Source organism: Scyliorhinus torazame, chromosome 2 (assembly GCF_047496885.1).
Source record: "Scyliorhinus torazame isolate Kashiwa2021f chromosome 2, sScyTor2.1, whole genome shotgun sequence".
Lineage (NCBI taxonomy): Eukaryota > Metazoa > Chordata > Chondrichthyes > Carcharhiniformes > Scyliorhinidae > Scyliorhinus > Scyliorhinus torazame.
In genome coordinates, this window is record NC_092708.1 from 361,488,673 (window position 1) to 361,508,787 (window position 20,115).

The 20,115-nt window shown below is 45.3% G+C and overlaps 1 protein-coding gene across 2 annotated transcripts in view; it reads left to right on the forward strand.

Annotated features, from left to right (window-relative positions):
* The first annotated feature begins 1,499 nt into the window (after nucleotides 1–1,499).
* Nucleotides 1,500–20,115, forward strand: part of LOC140404135 (protein unc-79 homolog) — a 347,086-nt gene continuing 328,470 nt past the window's right edge. For both annotated transcript variants that reach the window (XM_072492555.1, XM_072492562.1), the window contains exons 1-2: nucleotides 1,500–1,627; nucleotides 11,319–11,439. In XM_072492555.1, the coding sequence (XP_072348656.1) occupies nucleotides 1,606–1,627; nucleotides 11,319–11,439 (143 nt within the window). In that variant the 5' untranslated portion in view covers nucleotides 1,500–1,605. The remainder of the gene's footprint in view (nucleotides 1,628–11,318; nucleotides 11,440–20,115) is intronic.

Consider the following 20,115-nt stretch of genomic DNA (forward strand, 5'->3'; position numbering starts at 1 on the left):
AAGTGGGCACCCGAAGTTAAGTATAGGCGTTAGCGTTAGAGATAGTTTAGTTTGTTGTACTGTTATGCATGAGTAGATCTTACTGTGTGTGTAAATAAATAGTATTGACTTTGAACTAACTATCTGGTGTATTGGCTCTTTGATCGGTATTCGGGTTGAACCTTGTGGCGGTATCGAGAGATACCTGGCGACTCTAAAGCAAACATAATTAGGATTAAGAAAGACGAACATATTGACCGCCATATTTATAACCAGATAAACAGAGCAACAGGGTGCCACACTTTAGTCATCCTTGGTGAGAGTGCAGAAGAGATTTAAAAGAATGGCATCAAGGATGAAAGACTTTGGTTATGACTACAGGAGCCAGCTTTGTTCTCCTGAGAGTAGGGAAGGTTAAGTCAGGTGTTCAATGTCATGAATGGTTTTGATAAAGCAAATAAAGAGAAAGTCAAGGAGCAGCACGGTGGTGCAGTGGTTACACATAGCTTTATAGAGTGGTGGGAACAAATTCAGCAGTAACAGTCAGATGAAAATTGCATCTGTGCTTGAAGGGCAGGTGGGTGGGGGGGGGAGGGGAGTTACAAGGTTTTGGGGAAAGATCAGAGTAGGATTGTTTAACTCTCGATCAAAATGCCGGCATAGGCACGATGGGTTGAATGGTCTTCATTAGTGCTGCATCAATATGGTTACTCTATGGCCCTTTGAATAACACCTTGCTCTCGACGCTGCCTTCTGGATGAGATTCAGGTCACTGGGGGGCAAACTGGTTGCAAAAGATCCAGTGGAATTATTCAAAGGGTACAGGAGTTCTCTGGTATCCTGGCTGACTTGTGTCCGTCCCTCAACCCAAACCACCCATAACAGGCAAGCCTGGCCTCTCTTCGAATCATTGTGTGTGGGAAATGAATAAGCGCAAACCGAGGCAGTTGAACCCGAGGCTGAGAAAGGTGTTATCTAAATGCGCGTTCTCACTTTGCTGTCACGTAACGTTTTTCGAACGGTTCTCAATGGTGGCCCAACCAAAAAGGAAAACCACCACACCGACGCCCAACTCAACCCCATTCATAATCATCCAGCTGGCATGATAGGTAATAAAAGAGCTAAAGTTTCCAGTCCAGATGACCCTTTGTCAAAAGGCTTTTTTTTGGCTTTTGACAAAGGGTCACCTGGACTCGAAACGTTAGCTCTTTTCTCTCCTTACAGATGCTGCCAGACCTGCTGAGATTTTCCAGCGTTTCCTCTTTGGTTTCAGATTCCAGCATCGGCAGTAATTTGCTTTTCTGCCAGGAAACATAGCCGCCGCCTTGGCTGCACGCGGCAACATCCCGGAATCATTGTAGCCTCCCACCCGGTTTGCATTGGTGAGTAAAAGAAGGGGGTGGTGGTGTGGAAAGGTTTGGGAGCAGGCGCTGCATGCCTGCCTGCTTCCCTCTTGCTGCCCGAAGCCGCTGGCTCCGTGGACCAGACGAGCGGAGGCAGCGGCGAGAGGTCCCGGGTCGCGCGCATGCGCGGCGGTCCGCGGCTGCCTGCATCCCGGGCTGCCCAGAGATGCTCTGTGACGCATTCGATGTTTGATGAGGAGCGCCATTGAGGGGGGGGGAAAACATGTCCACGAAAGCGGAACAGTGTAAGTATGGGAGTTGAAAGTAAAAGGGGAGAGGGGGTGGAATTTGTCTCGTGGAGCGGCTGCCCCCGAAAGCCAACAGGCCCCCACTCTCCCAGTCTCTGCCTCGAAGCCAGTGACCGACCGCTGAACCGCGGGGAGGGAGGGGGGTGCGGTTTAACGGCGACCGTTTCAAAACCGAGGCGGATTCAGTCATTCTGCCCCCGCGGGTTCCGAGGGGCAGAAATAATAATTCGAACCCCGGGTCTTGAATGTTGACCACCCTGGAACTGGTTCTGGTACAGTTGCCAAGGTCAGTCCATTGCCACCAATAGGATGTCATGAGGGAGATGGCATTGGGGGAGGGGGGGGGGGGGCTGATTTTTAAAAGCTTGCCACTGGACGTGACTTTATTTTTGAAGACTGACTCAGAAAAGGAAAGGGGGAGAGCGCGAGAGAAGGGAAAGGAAATGTAGGCTGATTATTAAAAGTAAGGATATAAATACACACCCACGCACACATGCAGCCGGTTATTATTTATACACACATGCAGCTGGCCCTCATTGTGGGGCCCTTGCTTTCTCAGACAACCCGCTGTTGCAGATCCAAGTTTTCCCTGTTATCTTTGAATCAGAATTAAGAATTGTCACTAGTATGCATCTACACTTTCAGAATAGCTGAGTTTAAAAATCATGCTACAATTAAGGTGCGGTGTCGATAGCTTTTTATAAATTATGCACTTGATGTCATAATATACACCAGTATATATTGGTGCAGACACACACACACACTGAGCACACGCACTATAAAGACAAGGGACAGGAGAGTTCCCGCTCATTCTAGTAGCAGCCAGCGGAGCACAGAGCTCACAGCCTGCAACACAGACATTCACCATGCGCTGAGTGCATCACCTGGTCAGGACTAGGCAAGGGTCAACAGTTAAAGCTGGTATTGCATTTACCCACAGTTCAAGTATGTTAATATAGTTAACCTTATAATAAAATAGAGTTGCACCACTTCCAGTGTTGGTGACCTGTTCCAGAACACCCAACACATCATGGTACAAGGAGTGGTTGCATACATGCACTTCTGAGACCCACCTGCAACTAATCAGCATTCCGGCATCCTGAAGTATGGAGAACATCAACCCGCCGCCGCCGCTCCCCATCGCCAGCAATCTAGGGGTCAATTGGAAGATTTTTAAACAGCGCTTCCAGCTCTTCCTCGAAGCCACGGACAGGGAGAACGCCTCGGACACCAGGAAGATTGCTCTGCTCCTCTCCACGGCCGGGCAACACGCCATCCACATCTTCAACTCCCTCACATTCGCAGACGATGAGGACAAGCCAAAGTACAAGACGTTTCTCTTCAAAATTGATACCCACTTCAGCATAGAGGCCAATGAAAGCTTTGAAAGATACCTGTTCCAGCAGCGCTTGCAGGGTAAGTACGAGCCTTTCCAATCCTTTTTAACACTCCTCCGCATCCTTGCGCAGTCCTGCGGCTACGGGCCCACCTCCGACTCCATGATACGCGACCAGATGGTATTTGGTGTTCTGTTGGACACCCTGCGTCAGCAGCTCCTCAAAATTAAGCAACTCGCCCTAGCGACTGCCATCGAGACCTGTGTCCTGCATGAAAATGCCACCTGCCGGTACTCTCATACAGGCGGCTGAAACGGCGCGGCAAGGTCCCCACGAGGCGGAACGGGTCCAAACAATTTAACACCTCCAAGGCTGCAGCTTGGATGAGGGCGGCCATTTTGCCCGCTTCTCGCTGCCTCCCGCGCTTGTACGCGCCAAACGAGGGGATGGTGACGTGGAGGAACGTGATGCGCAGGCGCGCACCACGCAGGACCGCACCGCGCATGAGCGGTGGTGCAACGAGCGTACTGACGTCACGACGTGTGGCAACTGTGGCTCTGCCCATTTAAAGCGGCAATGTCCTGCAAAATCGCGACAATGCCTACGATGTGGCAGACTTGGCCACTATGCTGCCTGCTGTTGAGCAGCTCAGCCTGCCAATTCGCATCGCTTCAGCCAGCCTCGCAGGAATGTTCGGGCAATTCAACCCACGTTCGCTGAGTCCGATTCCGACTTCCCGCAGATCAGTGACACCGAGGACCCGAGGGAGCCTTTTCGAGTCGCTGTTATAACAAAGAACAGGCTGTCCCCGAATCAAAACCACCAGCCGCTGTCGGTGCACAGCATTGATCCAGACGACGAGTGGTGTGCCACCCTGACGATCAACCGATCCCAGATACGATTCCGCCTGGACACTGGTGCTTCCGCTAATCTCCTAGCGTGGTCAGGCTTTCAGACCCTTGGGGTTAAACCAGACATTCTTCTGTCGACCTGCCAACTAGTGGACTACAATGGCAATGTCATTCCTGCTACCGGTTCATGCCAACTCGAAGTGACGCACAACTCGCGAAAAGCCATCCTTCCCTTCGAGATCGTGGGCTCCTCGAAGGACTCTCTGCAAGGCGCACAGGCATGCAAACTCCTAAACCTTGTTCAACGAGTATACTGTCTGTCTTCCAGGATGCGGACTTCAGGGCGCAACTCAATGCCATCATCGACCAGCACCGCGACGTTTTCGAAGGCATGGGTACGCTTCCACACACTTACAAAATCCTGCTCAAATAAGACGTGGTTCATGCACCTCGCAGAGTCCCATCACCACTCAAGGACCGCCTCAAGCAGCAGCTGCAGCACCTCCAGGACCAAGGAGTGCTCTCCAGAGTGACAGAACCAACCGACTGGGTCAGTTCCATGGTGTGCGTAAAAAAGCCTTCCGGCGAGCTCTGGATCTGCATTGACCCAAAGGATCTGAATCGCAACATAATGAGGGAGCATTACCCTATCCCCAAGCACGAGGAGATCACTTGCGAGATGGCTCGGGCCAACGTCTTCACCAAACTTGATGCCTCGAAAGGATTAAACTCGACAGGTCCAGCAGAAAGCTGTGTACCTTTAATACCCCGTTTGGCAGATACTGCTACAACAGGATGCCGTTTGGGATTATATCGGCATCAGAAGTATTCCACAGGATCATGGAGCAAATGATGGAGGGCATTGAGGGTGTGCGCGTCTATGTTGACGACATCATCATTTGGTCCACCACCCCGCAGGAGCATATCAGTCGCCTCCAGCGTGTTTTCAAACGAATACGGTACCAAGGCCTTCGCCTCAACAGAGCCAAATGTTCCTTCGGCCAGACGGAACTCCAGTTCTTAGGGGACCACATCTCCCGGTTGGGTGTGCGGCCGGATGCGGACAAGGTGGCAACCATCACGGCCATGCAGAAGCCAGCGGATAAGAAGGCGGTCCTCCGATTTTTGGGCATGGTCAACTTCCTGGAGAAGTTCATCCCCAACCTTGCCTCCCATACCACAGCTCTCCGGAACCTGGTCAGGAAGACGACAGACTTCCAATGGTTTCCCGCCCACGAGCGCGAATGGGACGAGCTTAAGACCAAGCTTACCACGGCCCCGGTATTGGCATTTTTTGATCCCATGAAGGAAACAAAAATTTCAACGTATGCCAGCCAATCTAGCATTGGGGTGGTGCTCCTGCAACGCGATGAGGCCTCATCATGGGCCCCCGTTGCATATGCGTCACGTGCCATGACCCCCACGGAACAGCGCTATGAGCAGATTGAAAAGGAGTGCCTGGGCCTGTTGACTGTGGTCGACAAATTTCATGATTACGTGTACGGCCTCCCCCAATTCACTGTCAAGACCGACCATCGGCCGCTGGTCAACATTATACAAAAAGACCTGAATGATATGACCCCTCACCTCCAACGCATTCTGCTTAAACTCCGGCGGTATGATTTCCAGCTCCTTTACACCCTGGGCAAGGACCTGATCATAGCCGACGCTCTGTCCAGGGCAGTCAACACACCGTGTGACCCAGAGGGATTCGTCTGCCAGGTTGACGCCCATGTGGCCTTCACGGCCTCCAATCTGCCGGCCACGGATGAACGCCTTATCCACATTCGCCGCGAGACTGCGGCTAACCCCCTATTACAGCGTGTCATGCGTCACATGACGGACGGCTCAAGGGCCAATGCCCGCAGTTCTACAATATCAGGGACGATCTGGCAGTAGTCGATGGTGTCCTCCTGAAGCTGGACCGCATCGTGATCCCACACAGCATGCACCAGCTCGTTTTGGAACAGCTACACGAGGGCCATCTTGGCGTGGAGAAATGCCGACGGAGGGCCCGAGATGCTGTGTACTGGCCCGGCATCAATGAGAACATCGCCAACACAGTGCTCAACTGCCCCACCTGTCAGCGGTTCCAGCCGGCCCAACCACGTGAGACCCTACAGCCCCATGAGTTGGTCACGTCCCCTTGGTCTAAGGTAGGCGTTGACCTGTTCCATGCGCTCGGCAGGGACTATGTTCTGATTGTAGATTATTTTTTGAACTACCCAGAGGCCGTACGCCTGCACGACATCACATCATCGGCGGTCATCCGTGCCTTTGCTCGTCACGGCATCCCACTCACTGTGATGTCGGACAATGGCCCCTGCTTCGCGAGCCAGGAATGGTCCAACTTTGCCAGCAGGTACAACTTTGTGCATGTGACATCCAGTCTCCTGCACCCCCAATCCAATGGCAAAGAGGAAAAGGGCGTCCACATCGTCAAACGGCTCCTCTGCAAGGCTGCCGATGCAGGATCCGACTTCTATCTCGCCTTGCTGGTCTATCGTTCGGCCCCACTCTTCACGGGCCTGTCACCAGGCCAGCTGCTCATGGGTCGCACCCTCAGGACCACGGTGCCGTCCACTCACGTCCCAGACCTCGACCACGTTCCAGTCCTTCAGCTGATGCAACAGTCTCGTGCACAACACAAGGCGGCGCATGACGCTCGGGCGACTGATCTCCCTGCTCTGGCGCCGGATGACAACGTCCGCATCCATCTTCCGGAGGGTGGCTGGTCTGCAACTGCTGTGGTTCTTCGGCAGGTGTCTCCCCGCTCGTTCCTGGTTCGTCTGCCTGATGGTTCCATTCGCCGCCGCAATCGGCGTGCCCTTCGTCTCGTTCCACGCTCGCTATGTGATCCTCCACCGGTGCCATGCCCTCCTGTTGTCCCCAACCTGGACTATGTGGAGATTCCGAATACTCTACTCTGCACCCTCTTCACTCTGCCATGGCCCAGCCCATTCCTCAGCCGGTGGCTCCTGACCCACCCTTGAGGCGGTCAACCAGAATTCATCGCCCACCTCAGAGACTTGACTTATGAGTTTTACGATGTTGGACTCTTTGATCTGTTCTTTTATCCTGTTTCATCGTTCCAGTAGTTTGTACATAATGTTCATTTCGTTGTTGGTGTGACACCCTATTTCTCTGCACCAGGCACCTTCCCGTGTAAATAGATTAGCCTCATGTACATAGTCATGTAAATAACACGCACACACATAGTCAGGTACATTCAGTACACAATATTTATTGTCACGCAGGCACATGTTCTTTATATAAAAGGGGGGTTGTCATAATATATACCAGTATATTATGGTACACACACACACACACTGATGGATATGCAGTGGGACCGATCAGCATACGCAATACCGCAGCCAATCACCAGTGAGAGCACACACACTATAAAGACAGGGGACAGGAGAGTTCCCGCTCATTCTAGTAGCAGCCAGCTCGGAGCACAGAGCTCACAGCCTGCAACACAGACATTCACCATGTGCTGAGTACGTCACCTGGTTAGGACTAGGCAAGGGTCAACAGTTGAAGCTGGTATTGCATATACCCACAGTTCAAGTATGTTAATATAGTTAACCTTATAATAAAATAGAGTTGCACCACTTCCAGTGTTGGTGACCTGTTTGTGATACAGAACACCCAACACATCACTTGAAACCTTTGGTTTTAATAAAAGTGAACAGAGAAGATACTGTAGGCGAGTAGTCGATAAGGCTACATAATAGGGTAAGAGCCCATGGTGTTGGGGGTAGTATTGGCAGAAATTTGGCTAACTGATAGAAAATAGGGCAATTTTCAGGATAGCAACCTGTAACTAGTGAAGCGCTACAATTATTACAATATGTATTTATGGCTGGGACGAGGGAAGTGAATGTTCTATTCCCAAGTTTGAGGATGACAAAAATAGGTGGGAAGGCAAGTGGTGAGGATGACACAAAGAGTTTACAGAAGGATATAGACAGGTTAGGTGAGTGGGCAAAAATTTGACAGATGGAATATAGTGTATGAAAATGTGAAGTTATGGACTTTGGTCGGAAGAATAAAGGAGCTGCATATTATTTAAATGGAGAAAGACTGCAGATATCTGCAGCACTGGGATTTGGGGGTCCTTTTGCAGAAATCACAAAAAGCTAGCATGCAATTTCAACAGATAATAGGGAACGTCAATGAATGCTGGCCTTTCTTTCAAAGGGAATGGAGTACAAAAAGAGGGAAATCTTGCTGAAGCTATATAAGACACTAGGTAGACCACGCCTGGAACACTGAACAATTTTGGTCTCCTTATCTAAGGAAAGATCATTGGAGGCAGTCCAAAGAAGGTTCACTGGGTTGATCCTGGGTATGGAGGGATTTTCTTTTCGGAAGAGGCTAAGTATGTTTGGCCTGTAGTCATTGGAGTTTAGAAGAATGAGAGGTGACCTCATTATGACATATAGGATTCTCATGGGCTTGACAGAGTAGATGCCAAGAGGTTGTTTCCCCTTGCAGGAGAGTCTAGGATCAGAGGGCATAATCTCAGATTAAAGGGTCACCCGTTTAAAACAGAGATGATGAATTTCTTCTCTGAGGTTAGTGAATCTGTGGAATTCTTTACCGCAGAGAGCTGTAGAGGCTGGGTTGTTATGTACGTTCAAGGCTGAGATAGACAGATGTTTCATAATTAAGGGAATCAGGGTTTATGGGGATAAGGCAGGAAAGTAGAGTTGAGGATTATCATATCAGATCAGTCATGATCTCATTGAATAGCGGAGCATGCTTGATGGGCTGAATGCCTACTTCTGCTCTTATGTTTTTTGGTATATACGAATTATGAAGTAAACTGCACAACCTGTAAATGTTAACATTACAAATGTTTTATGATCAGTGACACTTAAAGAGATAGTTGTCATACGGCTGACTATGACATTTTTTTCACAGGGCACATATGCATATTCCAGTGAAATTAATTAATTAAAATGAATGATTTTGTATTCAGAAAATGTCTGAAATGGCTTTTCAGATTATCTTGCCTTTGTGATAAAAATGTATTTTGAAATATGATATTTATGTCCATTAGCATATCCCCACCTTTCATAAAAGATTTTTAAAAAAATTCTTGGATTGTGGATGTTGGTGTCAGAGGGGACCTGTGTTTCCCATCTCCAGGTGTCTCTGAGAAAATGGACCGTTGCATTGTGTGTGCTTTTGGTACTCCCAAAATGCTCTGGAGAGCCAGGACTTTGACCTAGTACGCTACTTGGAGGTGATTGAGATGATGGTGTTCTTAAGCACCTTCTGCCCATGTCCTTCAGGTATTGAGTTTGGGAAGAGCTGTGGTGACTTGCAGTGCAATGTATTGCAGCTATGGTTTACCAGGGCTGGAGGTTTAAGTCTGGGGACGAGAGGATGCAGCACAAGTAGATGCTATCCTTCTGGAAAGTATTGTGCTTCTTAAGTGTTGTTGGAGCTGCACCACCTTGGCAAATGAGGAGAATCCATCACACTACTCACTTGTGCCTTGTAGGTTAGGCAATTTTGGTGAGTCAGGAGTTTAGCCAATTGATACGGAATACCCAGCTGAACTGCTTTTGTATCTATGACATATATGTGGCTGATACAGTTGAGTTTCCAGTCCGTGGTGTTCCTCCCCAAGCCACCCTCCCGCAGGATGTTAATGATAGGGGAATTGCAGATGATACTATTGCATGTGAGGGGAAAGTGGTCCTCTCTCGTCAGAGATGGCCATTACCTGGCACATGTCTGAATGTTACTTTCAAACATCAACTCAAGCTTTGATGTTGTCCAGGTCTTGCTGCATGTGGTCATAGATTGCTTCATTATTGGAGGAATTGCAAATGGAGCTCAACACTATGTGGACGTTGGTGAACATCCCCACTTCTGACCTTGTGGTGGAGGGAAAGTCATTGAGGACACAACTGAAGATAATTTGAACTAGAACACTGCCCTTGAGTAACTCCTGCAGTGATGCCCTGGGGATGAAATGGTTGGCCTGTCACAACCAAAACCTTTTCCTTTGTACTAGGTTTGGTTCCAACCAGTGGAGAATTTTCCCGCCCGATTCCCATTGATTCAGTTTTACAAGAGCATTTGGTGCATCACTCAGTCAGTTGCTGTCTTGATCTTAAGGGCAGTTATTCTCATCTCACTTCTGGAATTCAGCTGTTTTTCCTGAGTGAGCACAGATCTTTTGTTCATGTTTAGGCTGAGGCTGTAATGATGTTTGGTGCTGAATGCCTCAGAACGGAGCCCAAGCTGAGCATCAGTGGGCAAGGGCTAAGTAAGTGGCACTTGAAAGCATAGTTGACAAATCCTTCCAGCACTTTTCTGTGATTGGGAGTAGGCTAATGGGGTAGTTATTTGTTGGGTTGGATTCAACCTGCGTTTTTGTGGGCAGGGTTTAAGTAGACAATTTTCCACATTGTCAGTTAGATGTAAGAACTTGTAGATGTACTAGAACAGCTTCGATAAGGGTGTAGCTATTCTTTGTGGTTAACATTGTCAGGGCCTGTATTTTTATCTTCATATTTTGAGTGATTTGTGGGGAAATTACTTTGCAGGATACATTCCACACCAGAGAAAGCCGTGTCAGGGAAATATGGAAACTTATTTATAATGGGGAGTCGCATGAGTTCCAATTTACATCAGAGTTTTAAATAGAACATGAACTCCATTTACCATTTGTAGACTGATATTTTGATATAAAAGGTTCCCAATTTGACATGAGTGATTTGTGTTGTATATTTTTATTCTGTATTGTCACTGATTACATTCTCATCTTCCGATTATATTTCCATGGACAAAACTTAAGAACTGAAACTTTGGGAGCTGAGGTATGGTTATGTGACTTTCAGTGCTATGATGTATCATTGATAAAATATCATGCTACCTATTTCTAATTCAACCGTTCACGAGTCAATTCTTTTGTTGTATGTTTTAAATACTGAAGTACTTTTATGTACATATTTGCAACTTATTTATCCTCAGGATAACCTCCTTAAAATAGTAATTAACAGACATATACAGACATACACACACACACGTGTGTGTGCACGTGTGTATGTATGTGTTGCACACCAGGACATCTTAACTGCACTGTTTGGTGTATTATTAAGCCCTGCAAGCAAGGAAGGCCTTTGATTAAAACTTAGTCTTTTCTAAGTTAACCTGTAACCTCACCATCAGTGGGCTGAGGAAGGGAGAAATCAGCTAAGTATCAGGAATACTATTCCAGATTGCAGTCTACTGTGTGAGAAAGATGATCCTGGATGTGGGCAAGGACACCCTGTTGATCCTCATAGTCAGTCTCTCTGTTTGAAGTATAGTCACTTGCGTAGGGTACTAGCGGACAATGGTCTTTGAATCATAATCCAGCATATGCCAGGAAAGAAAGAGTTAAAAAGTAGACAGGAAATAAGAATGTTATTCTACTTTGTAACAAAAATATTTTTAAAAAACAACTGACCTTTTCCAAAATTCTCACTTATTCAGTTGCATCTAAGGTCCGTTATTTACAAGAGTACCACAATCGTGTTCTTCATAACGTTTATCCTGTACCATCTGGAACTGATATAGCAAATACATTGAAGTACTTTTCACAGACATTGTTAAGGTAAGCGTTGATTTTTTTGACTTATAACTGAAACAAGTGACTACGTGAATATATTCTAATATTTTGTAAATTGGGTTTGGGCATTGATATTTTTTGTTTTCATTCTCTTTGCATAAATAGTCAAATAAAACAATTTCTAAATTTATTTGGAATGACATTTCAGCCAACAAAAGTGGTTTTCAATACAATAACCCATCCCTTAGCATAATAATTTTGTAAGATTACTTCAGCAGCCAAGCAATTACTGATACATGTGCTTCTTCCTGTTTGTAGTCATTCTCTGCTTTGAAAAGATCTTTGTTGTCAGATGATGGTATTGCACTCATCAGCCGGTTGAAATACTTGAGAAAGTAGAAATGTGATGAAATCATTCCACAAGGATCAGTTCCTTTGTTAAAATAGTTGACAAGGAAATGTTGTATGATTGTGTTAATGCTTTTGGTATGCCACATTAGTACAATTTCACTCCTCAGTTTTCCATGTACCTCAGCCAGTTAAAAGAATGGAGGTGTCATTATCTGCTAACAAAGAAAAAAAGAAACATTCACATCAGAAAGAAAAATAAATAAACATTTGCGCCTTTGCAGGCAAGTAAAACCCATTAAATCTTAAAATGTGGGTTTTCAACATATAAGAAACACCAAAAATAAATGAGTCGAAATGACTTGAATATTAAATTATTGTGCTCCAGTTTTAAAAAGAATCTACGGGATTGCTAGGCTTTTCACATCCTGGAGACAGCAACAGTTCTTTCTAGGATCTCCATTAGGAACTCTTTAAAATGTATTAAGGCATCAAATTATCACGCAACAAAGCCTGTGAGGAACGCCACACTTAGACCTGGTAGAGAGTAGATACTATGATGGCAAATAAGATTTGAATTGAATTTGGGTGCACTACCATTGCCCTTTTGTTGGTCTTCACTGAACGATCAGATGGAGACTCTCTTCAAGGGCAGACAATTGACAGGGAAGTTTCCAAAGGCTGCTATCATACATCAGCTCATTAGCAAATTGCACAATACTATTTATAGAAATTTGAGAGCAGACTTTACCTTGGTATGTGATACATGGAATGAGGGAATGGGTAAGGAAATTTAGGATGAGCTGACCATAATGTCAGCTATGATGAGGATAATGAGGACCAAAGTAAGAGTGAAAAATATTTTTGCAGGATTTTGATGTAGAACTGGGAATGAGTTGCGATTGTTAGAACAATTTTGTATTTTGGCTTGAAGCCAAATATCAGCAAGTTGGACCATCTTCTGATGCTACTCTTACTGAATTGAGTGTGGTCTGTTTTCACTTGGTTTCAAGTGATACCTGGCAGTCAAACAAAATAAGAAAAAAGTTTTACAATTTGGAAGATACTGATAATGAATTAGATAATGTTGGAGCTATAATGTGGATGTGATTGGGCAGCATGGTGGCGCAGTGGGTTAGCACTGCAGCCTCATGGCGCTGAGGTCCCAGGTTCGATCCCGGCCCTGGGTCACTGTCTGTGTGGAGTTTGCACATTCTCCCCGCGTCTGCGTGGGTTTCACCCCCACAACCCAAAGATGTTCAGGGTAGGTGGATTGGCCACGCTAAATTGCCCCTTAATTGGAAAAATGAATTGGGTACTTTAAATTAAAAAAAAAAAAAGTGGATGTGATAAATGGTGCAGTTCGGAAGCTGGACATTGGATACCTTGTTGGTTCAGTATTGGAGACACTTTACATTGCATCTTTCATGTGCTTTATTTGGATTGGAGTGATTGATATTGATACAAGATGCGGAGTTATATTTCCCGGTACTGTTAACCTTAGTCTTAATGAGCGAACAATAAAATAAGTTATTTAAAAGACTGGGAGAAGAAAATACACTTTTAGCAGTCGGAATCAGTATAGTGGTCATGAGTAAAATACAAAGAGTAAAAAAATGATGCCTATTGTTGAGCAAGTTCTGAAAATAAATTATACTTCTTATGCTGGAATGGAATTAGAAAAAGGAACTATTTTTACCTATATTTCTGTTTGAAAGTATAAGCATTGTAAAGTCAATTCCCTATCTAAGTCAAAAACAACAAATATTTTAAATTTTGAAATAACAATGTAAAGTGAAATTACAAATGAATAAATCTAGATACAAACCATCAAATTTATTGTCAATTTTGCTTTGAATAAATAGTCACATTCTTGATATTGTCATTTGTTGAATCATGGCCAGGTTTAAAAAAAAGAAGTTATACTGCTGATGTAGAACAGTTAACTTAAATAGGGGCATATAAATTTGAGAATGGAATAGATGTATAAATTTCAGTTTCAGATTTTAGATCACGATATTCCTTTTGAGAATACATCATTTTCTGGCCACCAAAATTTTACATTTTTAAAATTATCTATTACTAACACACTAGTGGTCCTTGAGGGTGAGATGGCTCACCAGAGAGTTTCAATTCAAAACAAACACTCCTCTAGTACTAAATGACGGGCTATGAAATCAAAACTTAAAACTGCCTGTAATTCTTTACAAGTTGCAGCCTTTAGGTTATTAATATCCTGCTGGAAATTAAAAAAAACACGTTTTACTCTTATTTGGTATCCTACGAGTGAAATCGAGAAATCCTGAGTTTACTTCATTATGCTTATCTGAGTTGGAGTCTGTGTTGCATTATATCAACTGTTATGAAGTTATTTGGGTTCAGGAACTGCATTGAAGGATAAATACATAAATCACTTTAGTCAGCATTTTTGTCAACCAAATATAAAGTTGTGTTTACTGATCAGCATGTTCAATTAATTAAGTTATAGCATTTAAACAACTTTTAATACATAAGAGATTCATTATTGACTGAAATGCTGAAATAGAATACTTAAAAGAAGCTGTGAGGTTTTGCAGTTGTAAAGAGTGTTCTGTTATATCAGGGGTTTAATTTAACAAGTACATTCATTAAATGACTCTACAGTGCTTGGAAGTACAGAGATTATGTAAATCTCTAATTATTCTCTAATATTACATTGCTGATTTTTTTTGAAGTATGAGGGCAAAAAGTTGTGCATTCACTCATTTAAATACTGAATTCCGATTGCAGCTTTCAAAATGTGTGTTTGGAATCACAAAAGCTTTTGATATTTTCTAAAATTAAGGTTTTCTATAATGCAAGTACTTCTATGGTTTATATAATGCTCATGAATAACTTCAAATCCCAGTAACGTTGTAAAACAGTTCATAAAATAATTTGATTGCATAAAACAGGATAGCCAAAGTAATTGGCGAAAACCTTTTATTGGGCCAACAATTTAAATTGGGGGCTGTCGGACTTGTGTAAAGCATGACAAATACATGATAATAGAAGCAGACATTTCAAGTTTCATCATACATCCTTCTAAATTATGAAGAGTGCCATCTTGTATAGGGCTGATCATTCTAGGTTTTAACTTGTGTGTTGGTCTAATTAAAAGGCCCTGCATTTGTCTGCTTGAAAATAAATACAAAATAATTACTATGCAGGAAAATATCGATCCCAGGAGATTGAATCTCAAAATATCTTATGAAATTGTTATGTCTGGTATGTGGGACCTTGCTGCAGACTTTTGAGAGCCTCCTTCAGTGCATTGCACTTCAAATATTCATCACTGTATTTAAAATCTCAGAGCAATGCATAACTTTTTGTCTTATTATTATACTTAAATAATGCTGTCACATTTAGAGAGAACAAAATAGTGTTTGTATTACAGAAAATAAAAAAGTGAACCTTTTATTTCAGTAATTCTTATGGAACAATCAATAGCATACATAAACTACCATTACCATTAGTTCATAAACATATGCTATCAGTCATTGACCTTTAGTATATATTTTTTTATAACTCCTACAATTGTAGTTTAGTTACATCTTAGAATTCTATATTTTTTTACTAAATCATATACCTGTTAAAATTCATTACCCTTGATGATACTGTCACAGTATCATAATTTACATACAGACATTATTTTGGCGTGATAAACATGTGCTGTTTAGAGATTTATATATCAAACACACATGTTTATTCTTCTCCTTAAACATGTTTCATAGGTGCCACCCCCTTGTGAATGAATTATTTTTACAGATGATTGTGTAGTTACTGACCCTATAGTGAAGATAAGACACCAGCAATTACTAAATTATGTTGTCAATTTTGTGCAATGGGGTTAATAAATTAATGCATTTTTATGTATTACTCCTATGGTTTGAAGTAATTTGAAAAATAGGTATATTACCATAAATACATTCTTCCTATTCTTTACATTTTATTTGCTCCCTGGTTGTCCCATGGTCAGGCTGAGTGGACAGGGGAGTCGGTGGTATAGTGGTATTGTCACTGGACTAGTAAACCAGAGACCCAGAGTAATGCTCTGGGGTCCCAGGTTCAAATCCTGCCACTGCAGATGGTGAAATTCAAATTCAATAAAAACCTGGATTAAAAGTCTCATGATGACCATGATACCATTGTCGTAAAAACCCATCTGGTTCACTAATATCCTTTAGGGAAGGAAATCTGTCACCTGTTCTGGCATACATGTGACTCAATTATGGATGAGCAATAAATACCTAAGCTTACGTCCCATGAATGAATACAAAAAAGTCAGGTGTTTTGTAATGCTCTCTAGAGATTTGAAGAGTACGCCCAGTCAGTATATTTGTTGGGACATTAACGCACACAGTGAACATCTGTTGTAAGTATGCAGAGCAGGCAAATCATGACATGTGCAATGCTGATTTGAATCTAGAGGTGCAATTTTAAAGCTCAAGGCTCCAGCTGACATCCTCTCATATCCTCACACAACTGAACACATACTCAGCAGCAGAAAAGACCTCCCACATGTGCTATATAAAGGGATCATCAACTAAATAGAAGTTAATTGCTGGTTGATTTCTTCTGGCAGTCGCTATATACTTTTTGGGACTTTCTATTGTTTCTTAAAGTTGTAAAAGTCTGGTGATTTTCTGCTGACTTCAAGTGAGCTGCTCTCAGGCATGGGTACCTTAGCAGTCAATCCCCATGGAATGCAGCATGATTTGAGAATGAAGAGAGAACACACAGAGCAGAACAAGCTCTGGAAGAGGGAGGAAGGGGAAAAGGGCTCTCAGCGAAGGACCATATCTGCCTCATGGTGCTCAGGGAAACACTTCTCTTACATGAACCTCAGTGAGCAGCAATGTGTGAGAAACTTGTACTTCAGTAAGAATGTACACACTGAAATCTGCTACCTGTTGTAGTCACAACTGCATCCTCAGGGCAGGGAAAGAGATACATTGCCACTGGCTGTGAAGGTGACTGTTACGATGAACATTTAAGCCTCTGATGTAAATCCCTGCCATTAATCACCACAGTTGCTAGCTTGGTCGCAATGCAAAAGTATAAACCACTTTAAACAAACATTCCAAATTAAATTTATGAATGAAATGATGCCACATTATATATACAAGTCATCTAATCACCATCATGCATTCTCTGAGTGCCTAGTGGAGTGGCAAAGGGTTGAGAATGAATGCTGTAATCCTGAGAGAGGGAAATAGGTTCATGCTCCATGCAGTACTGCCCCTCTCCTGGAGTGGTGCCTCGGCAATCCGAGTAACCTGTTCACTAGCGTCCTTTGTGTTGCCTGGAAGCCAGCATATCAGACTGCTGGCGTCCTCATGCTGAGATGTTGTATTCATGACTGAATCTTCTAGACCCAGATCTGCTCAAGGTCTCCCTCCAAGGCCATTTGCAATCACCTCTCCTAAAATTCAGCAGACTTCCATCAGCCATGTTGGGGATTTTCACATTAACTTAATTGCAGTGTTAATGTAAGCCTACTTGTGACAATAATAAAGATTAATAGATTAAAATACTTGGGTAGCACTATGTAGGCACACTGGGGTAGGAAAAGATGCACAAGAGAACCTGTGGCATGTAAATCACCCCGTAACCCACCAAAGCCTGTCCACATTTACAAGGCACATACATGTCAGGATTATGATGGAATAGTCTTCACTTAGCTGGATGTGTGCAGCTTCAGCAATACTCAAGAAATTAGGCATCGTCTGGAGCAAAGCAGCTTACTTGATTGGAACCCCATTCACCTCCTTAAATATTTAATGTCACACCGGCACGGCACAGTGTGTATCATATATAAGATGCATTGCAGCAACTTGCCATGAGACCAAGAAAGCTCGCCATGTCCGATAGCCATACTTCAGCCCTCGGGCGCTTTGAGTCCCTCCATGCTCACAGTATTCGTCGACCGGCTACCATGGAAGCAAAGGCCAGAATGTCGGCCTCTCTCTCTTCCTGGACTCTCGGGTCCTCCGAAACCCCAAAGATTGTCACCTCAGGACTCATTACCACCCCCCGAGCTCCTCTTCCCACTTAAGCTTCAGGTCCTCGGACTGCGTATCCTCAGCTCCCATTAGTTCCTTGTAGACGTCTGAGACTCTACCCTCTCCCACCTCTCCCCTAGAAACTACCCTGCCTTGCCTCCCCTTCGGCGGGAGACGTGGAAAGGACGGCACTAGTCTGCGTACAAAATCCTGCACCTGTAAGTATCTAAAGTCGTTCCCTCTCGCCAGCCCAAACTTCTCCTCCAGCGCCCTCATGCTCGGAAAGCTCCCTTCCAGGAACAGATCCCCCATCCTCACAATCCCTGCCCTCCTCCACAGTCGATACTACCCATCCATGTTCCCCGGGGCAAATGGGTGGTTGCCACAGATTGGGGCCCACACCGATGCTCTTACCTCCCCTACATGCCTCCTGCACTGGCCCCAGATCTGAAGAGCGGCCACCACTATTGGGCTGGTGGAGCACCGTGCCGACGGAAGCGGCAGAGGTGCCGTGACCAGGGCTGCTAAGCTATTGTCCCTGCACGAAGCAGCCTCCATCCGCTCCCAAACCGACCCCGCACCCACCATCCATTTCCTTATCATTGCTATGTTGGCGCCCAGTAATAGTTGCTGAAGTTCGGCAACGCCAGCCCCCCTTCTCCTCTGTTCCTTTCAGGCATCACCCTCTTCACCCGCGGGGACTTCCCTGCCCATACAAATCCCAGAATAATTTTATTCAGCCTCTTAAAGAAGGACCGCGGGATAAAGATGGGAGACACTGAAAAACAAACACGAACCGCGGGAGAATCGTCATCTTAACAGTCTGCACCCTCCCCGCCAATGACCGCGGGACGCATCCCACCTCTGGACCTCCTCCCTCACTCGTTCCACCAGTCTGGACAGGTTGAGCGTATGCAACTTGCCCCAGTCCTGTGCCACCTGAATCCCCAAATATCGGAAACTCTCCCCCACTAGCCTGAACGACAACCCCTTCAACCTACTCTCCTGCCCCCTCGCCAGAATTACAAACAACTCACTCTTAACCATGTTCAGTTTGTATCCAGAGAACCGGCCAAATTCCCTCAGGGTTGCCATAATACCATCCATCCCCACCATTAGGTCCGATACATATAACAGCAGATCGTCTGCGTAAACAAGACTCTATGTTCCACTCCCCCCTCCCCGGACCTACCCTTTCCAGCCCCTAGACGCTCTCAGTGCAATTGCCAGCGGCTCTTTGGCCAGCGCAAACAGCAGTGGGGAGAGAGGGCAGCCCTGTCTTGTCCCACGGTGCAGTCTAAAGTAGTCCGATGTCGTCCTGTTCATCCTTACACTCGCCTCCGGGGCCTGATATAATAGCCTAATCAGTCGATGAACCCCGCCCCGAACCCGAACCGTCCTAGTACCTCCCACAGATAATCCCACTCGACCCGGTCAAAAGCCTTTTCAGCATCCATGGCCACCTCTACCTCTATCTCCCTACTCTCCGGGAGCATCATAATCACGTTGAGCAGCCTTCTTATGTTGGCCACCAGCTGCCTCCCCTTTATAAACCCGGTTTGGTCCTCCACAACTACATCCGGTACACAGTCCTCAATTCTAGTCACCAAGATCTTGGCCAGTAACTTGGCGTCTCCGTTGATCAAAGAGATCGGCCTGTATGACCCACAAACCTCCGGGTCCTTATCCCGTTTCAGAATAAGCGAGATAGTGACCTGTGACATCGTCGGGGGTAAACTCCCTCTGTCTCTTGCCTTGTTAAAGACCCTGACCAGCACCGGCCCCACTATCCCGGCAAGTTTTATGTAAAACTCCACCGGATACCCATCCGGCCCCGGGGCTTTACCCGACTGCATGACCCTCAGGCCCCCCAATACCTCTTCGATCCTGACCATGGCCCCCAGTCCGTCCACCAACCCCCTCCCCACTCTTGGGAAGGTCAGTCCGTCCAGGAGTCGCCTCTTCCCCCCCGGTCCCCTGGGGGGTTCCGAAGTGTACAGTTTCCTATAAAAGTCCCCAAAGACCTTGTTCAGCCCTGCCGGGTCACCCACTAGATTACCCTCCCCATGCACTACCCTCCCTAGCCGCTTCCCTCTTCCTTAGTTGTTGCGCAAGCATTATACTGGCCTTCTCCCCATGCTCATAAATTGTGCCTTTTACCTTTCTAAGCTGCTCTACAGCCTTGCCTGTAGTCAGCACCCCAAATTCGGCCTGCAGCCTCTGTCGTTTCCTGAGTAACTCTGGCCTTGGGGATTCCGCATAACTCCTGTCCGTCTGTAGAATTTCCTTAATCAGTCGGTCCTTCTTTGCCCTTTCTGTCCTGTCCCTGTACGCCCGGATTGAAATCAGC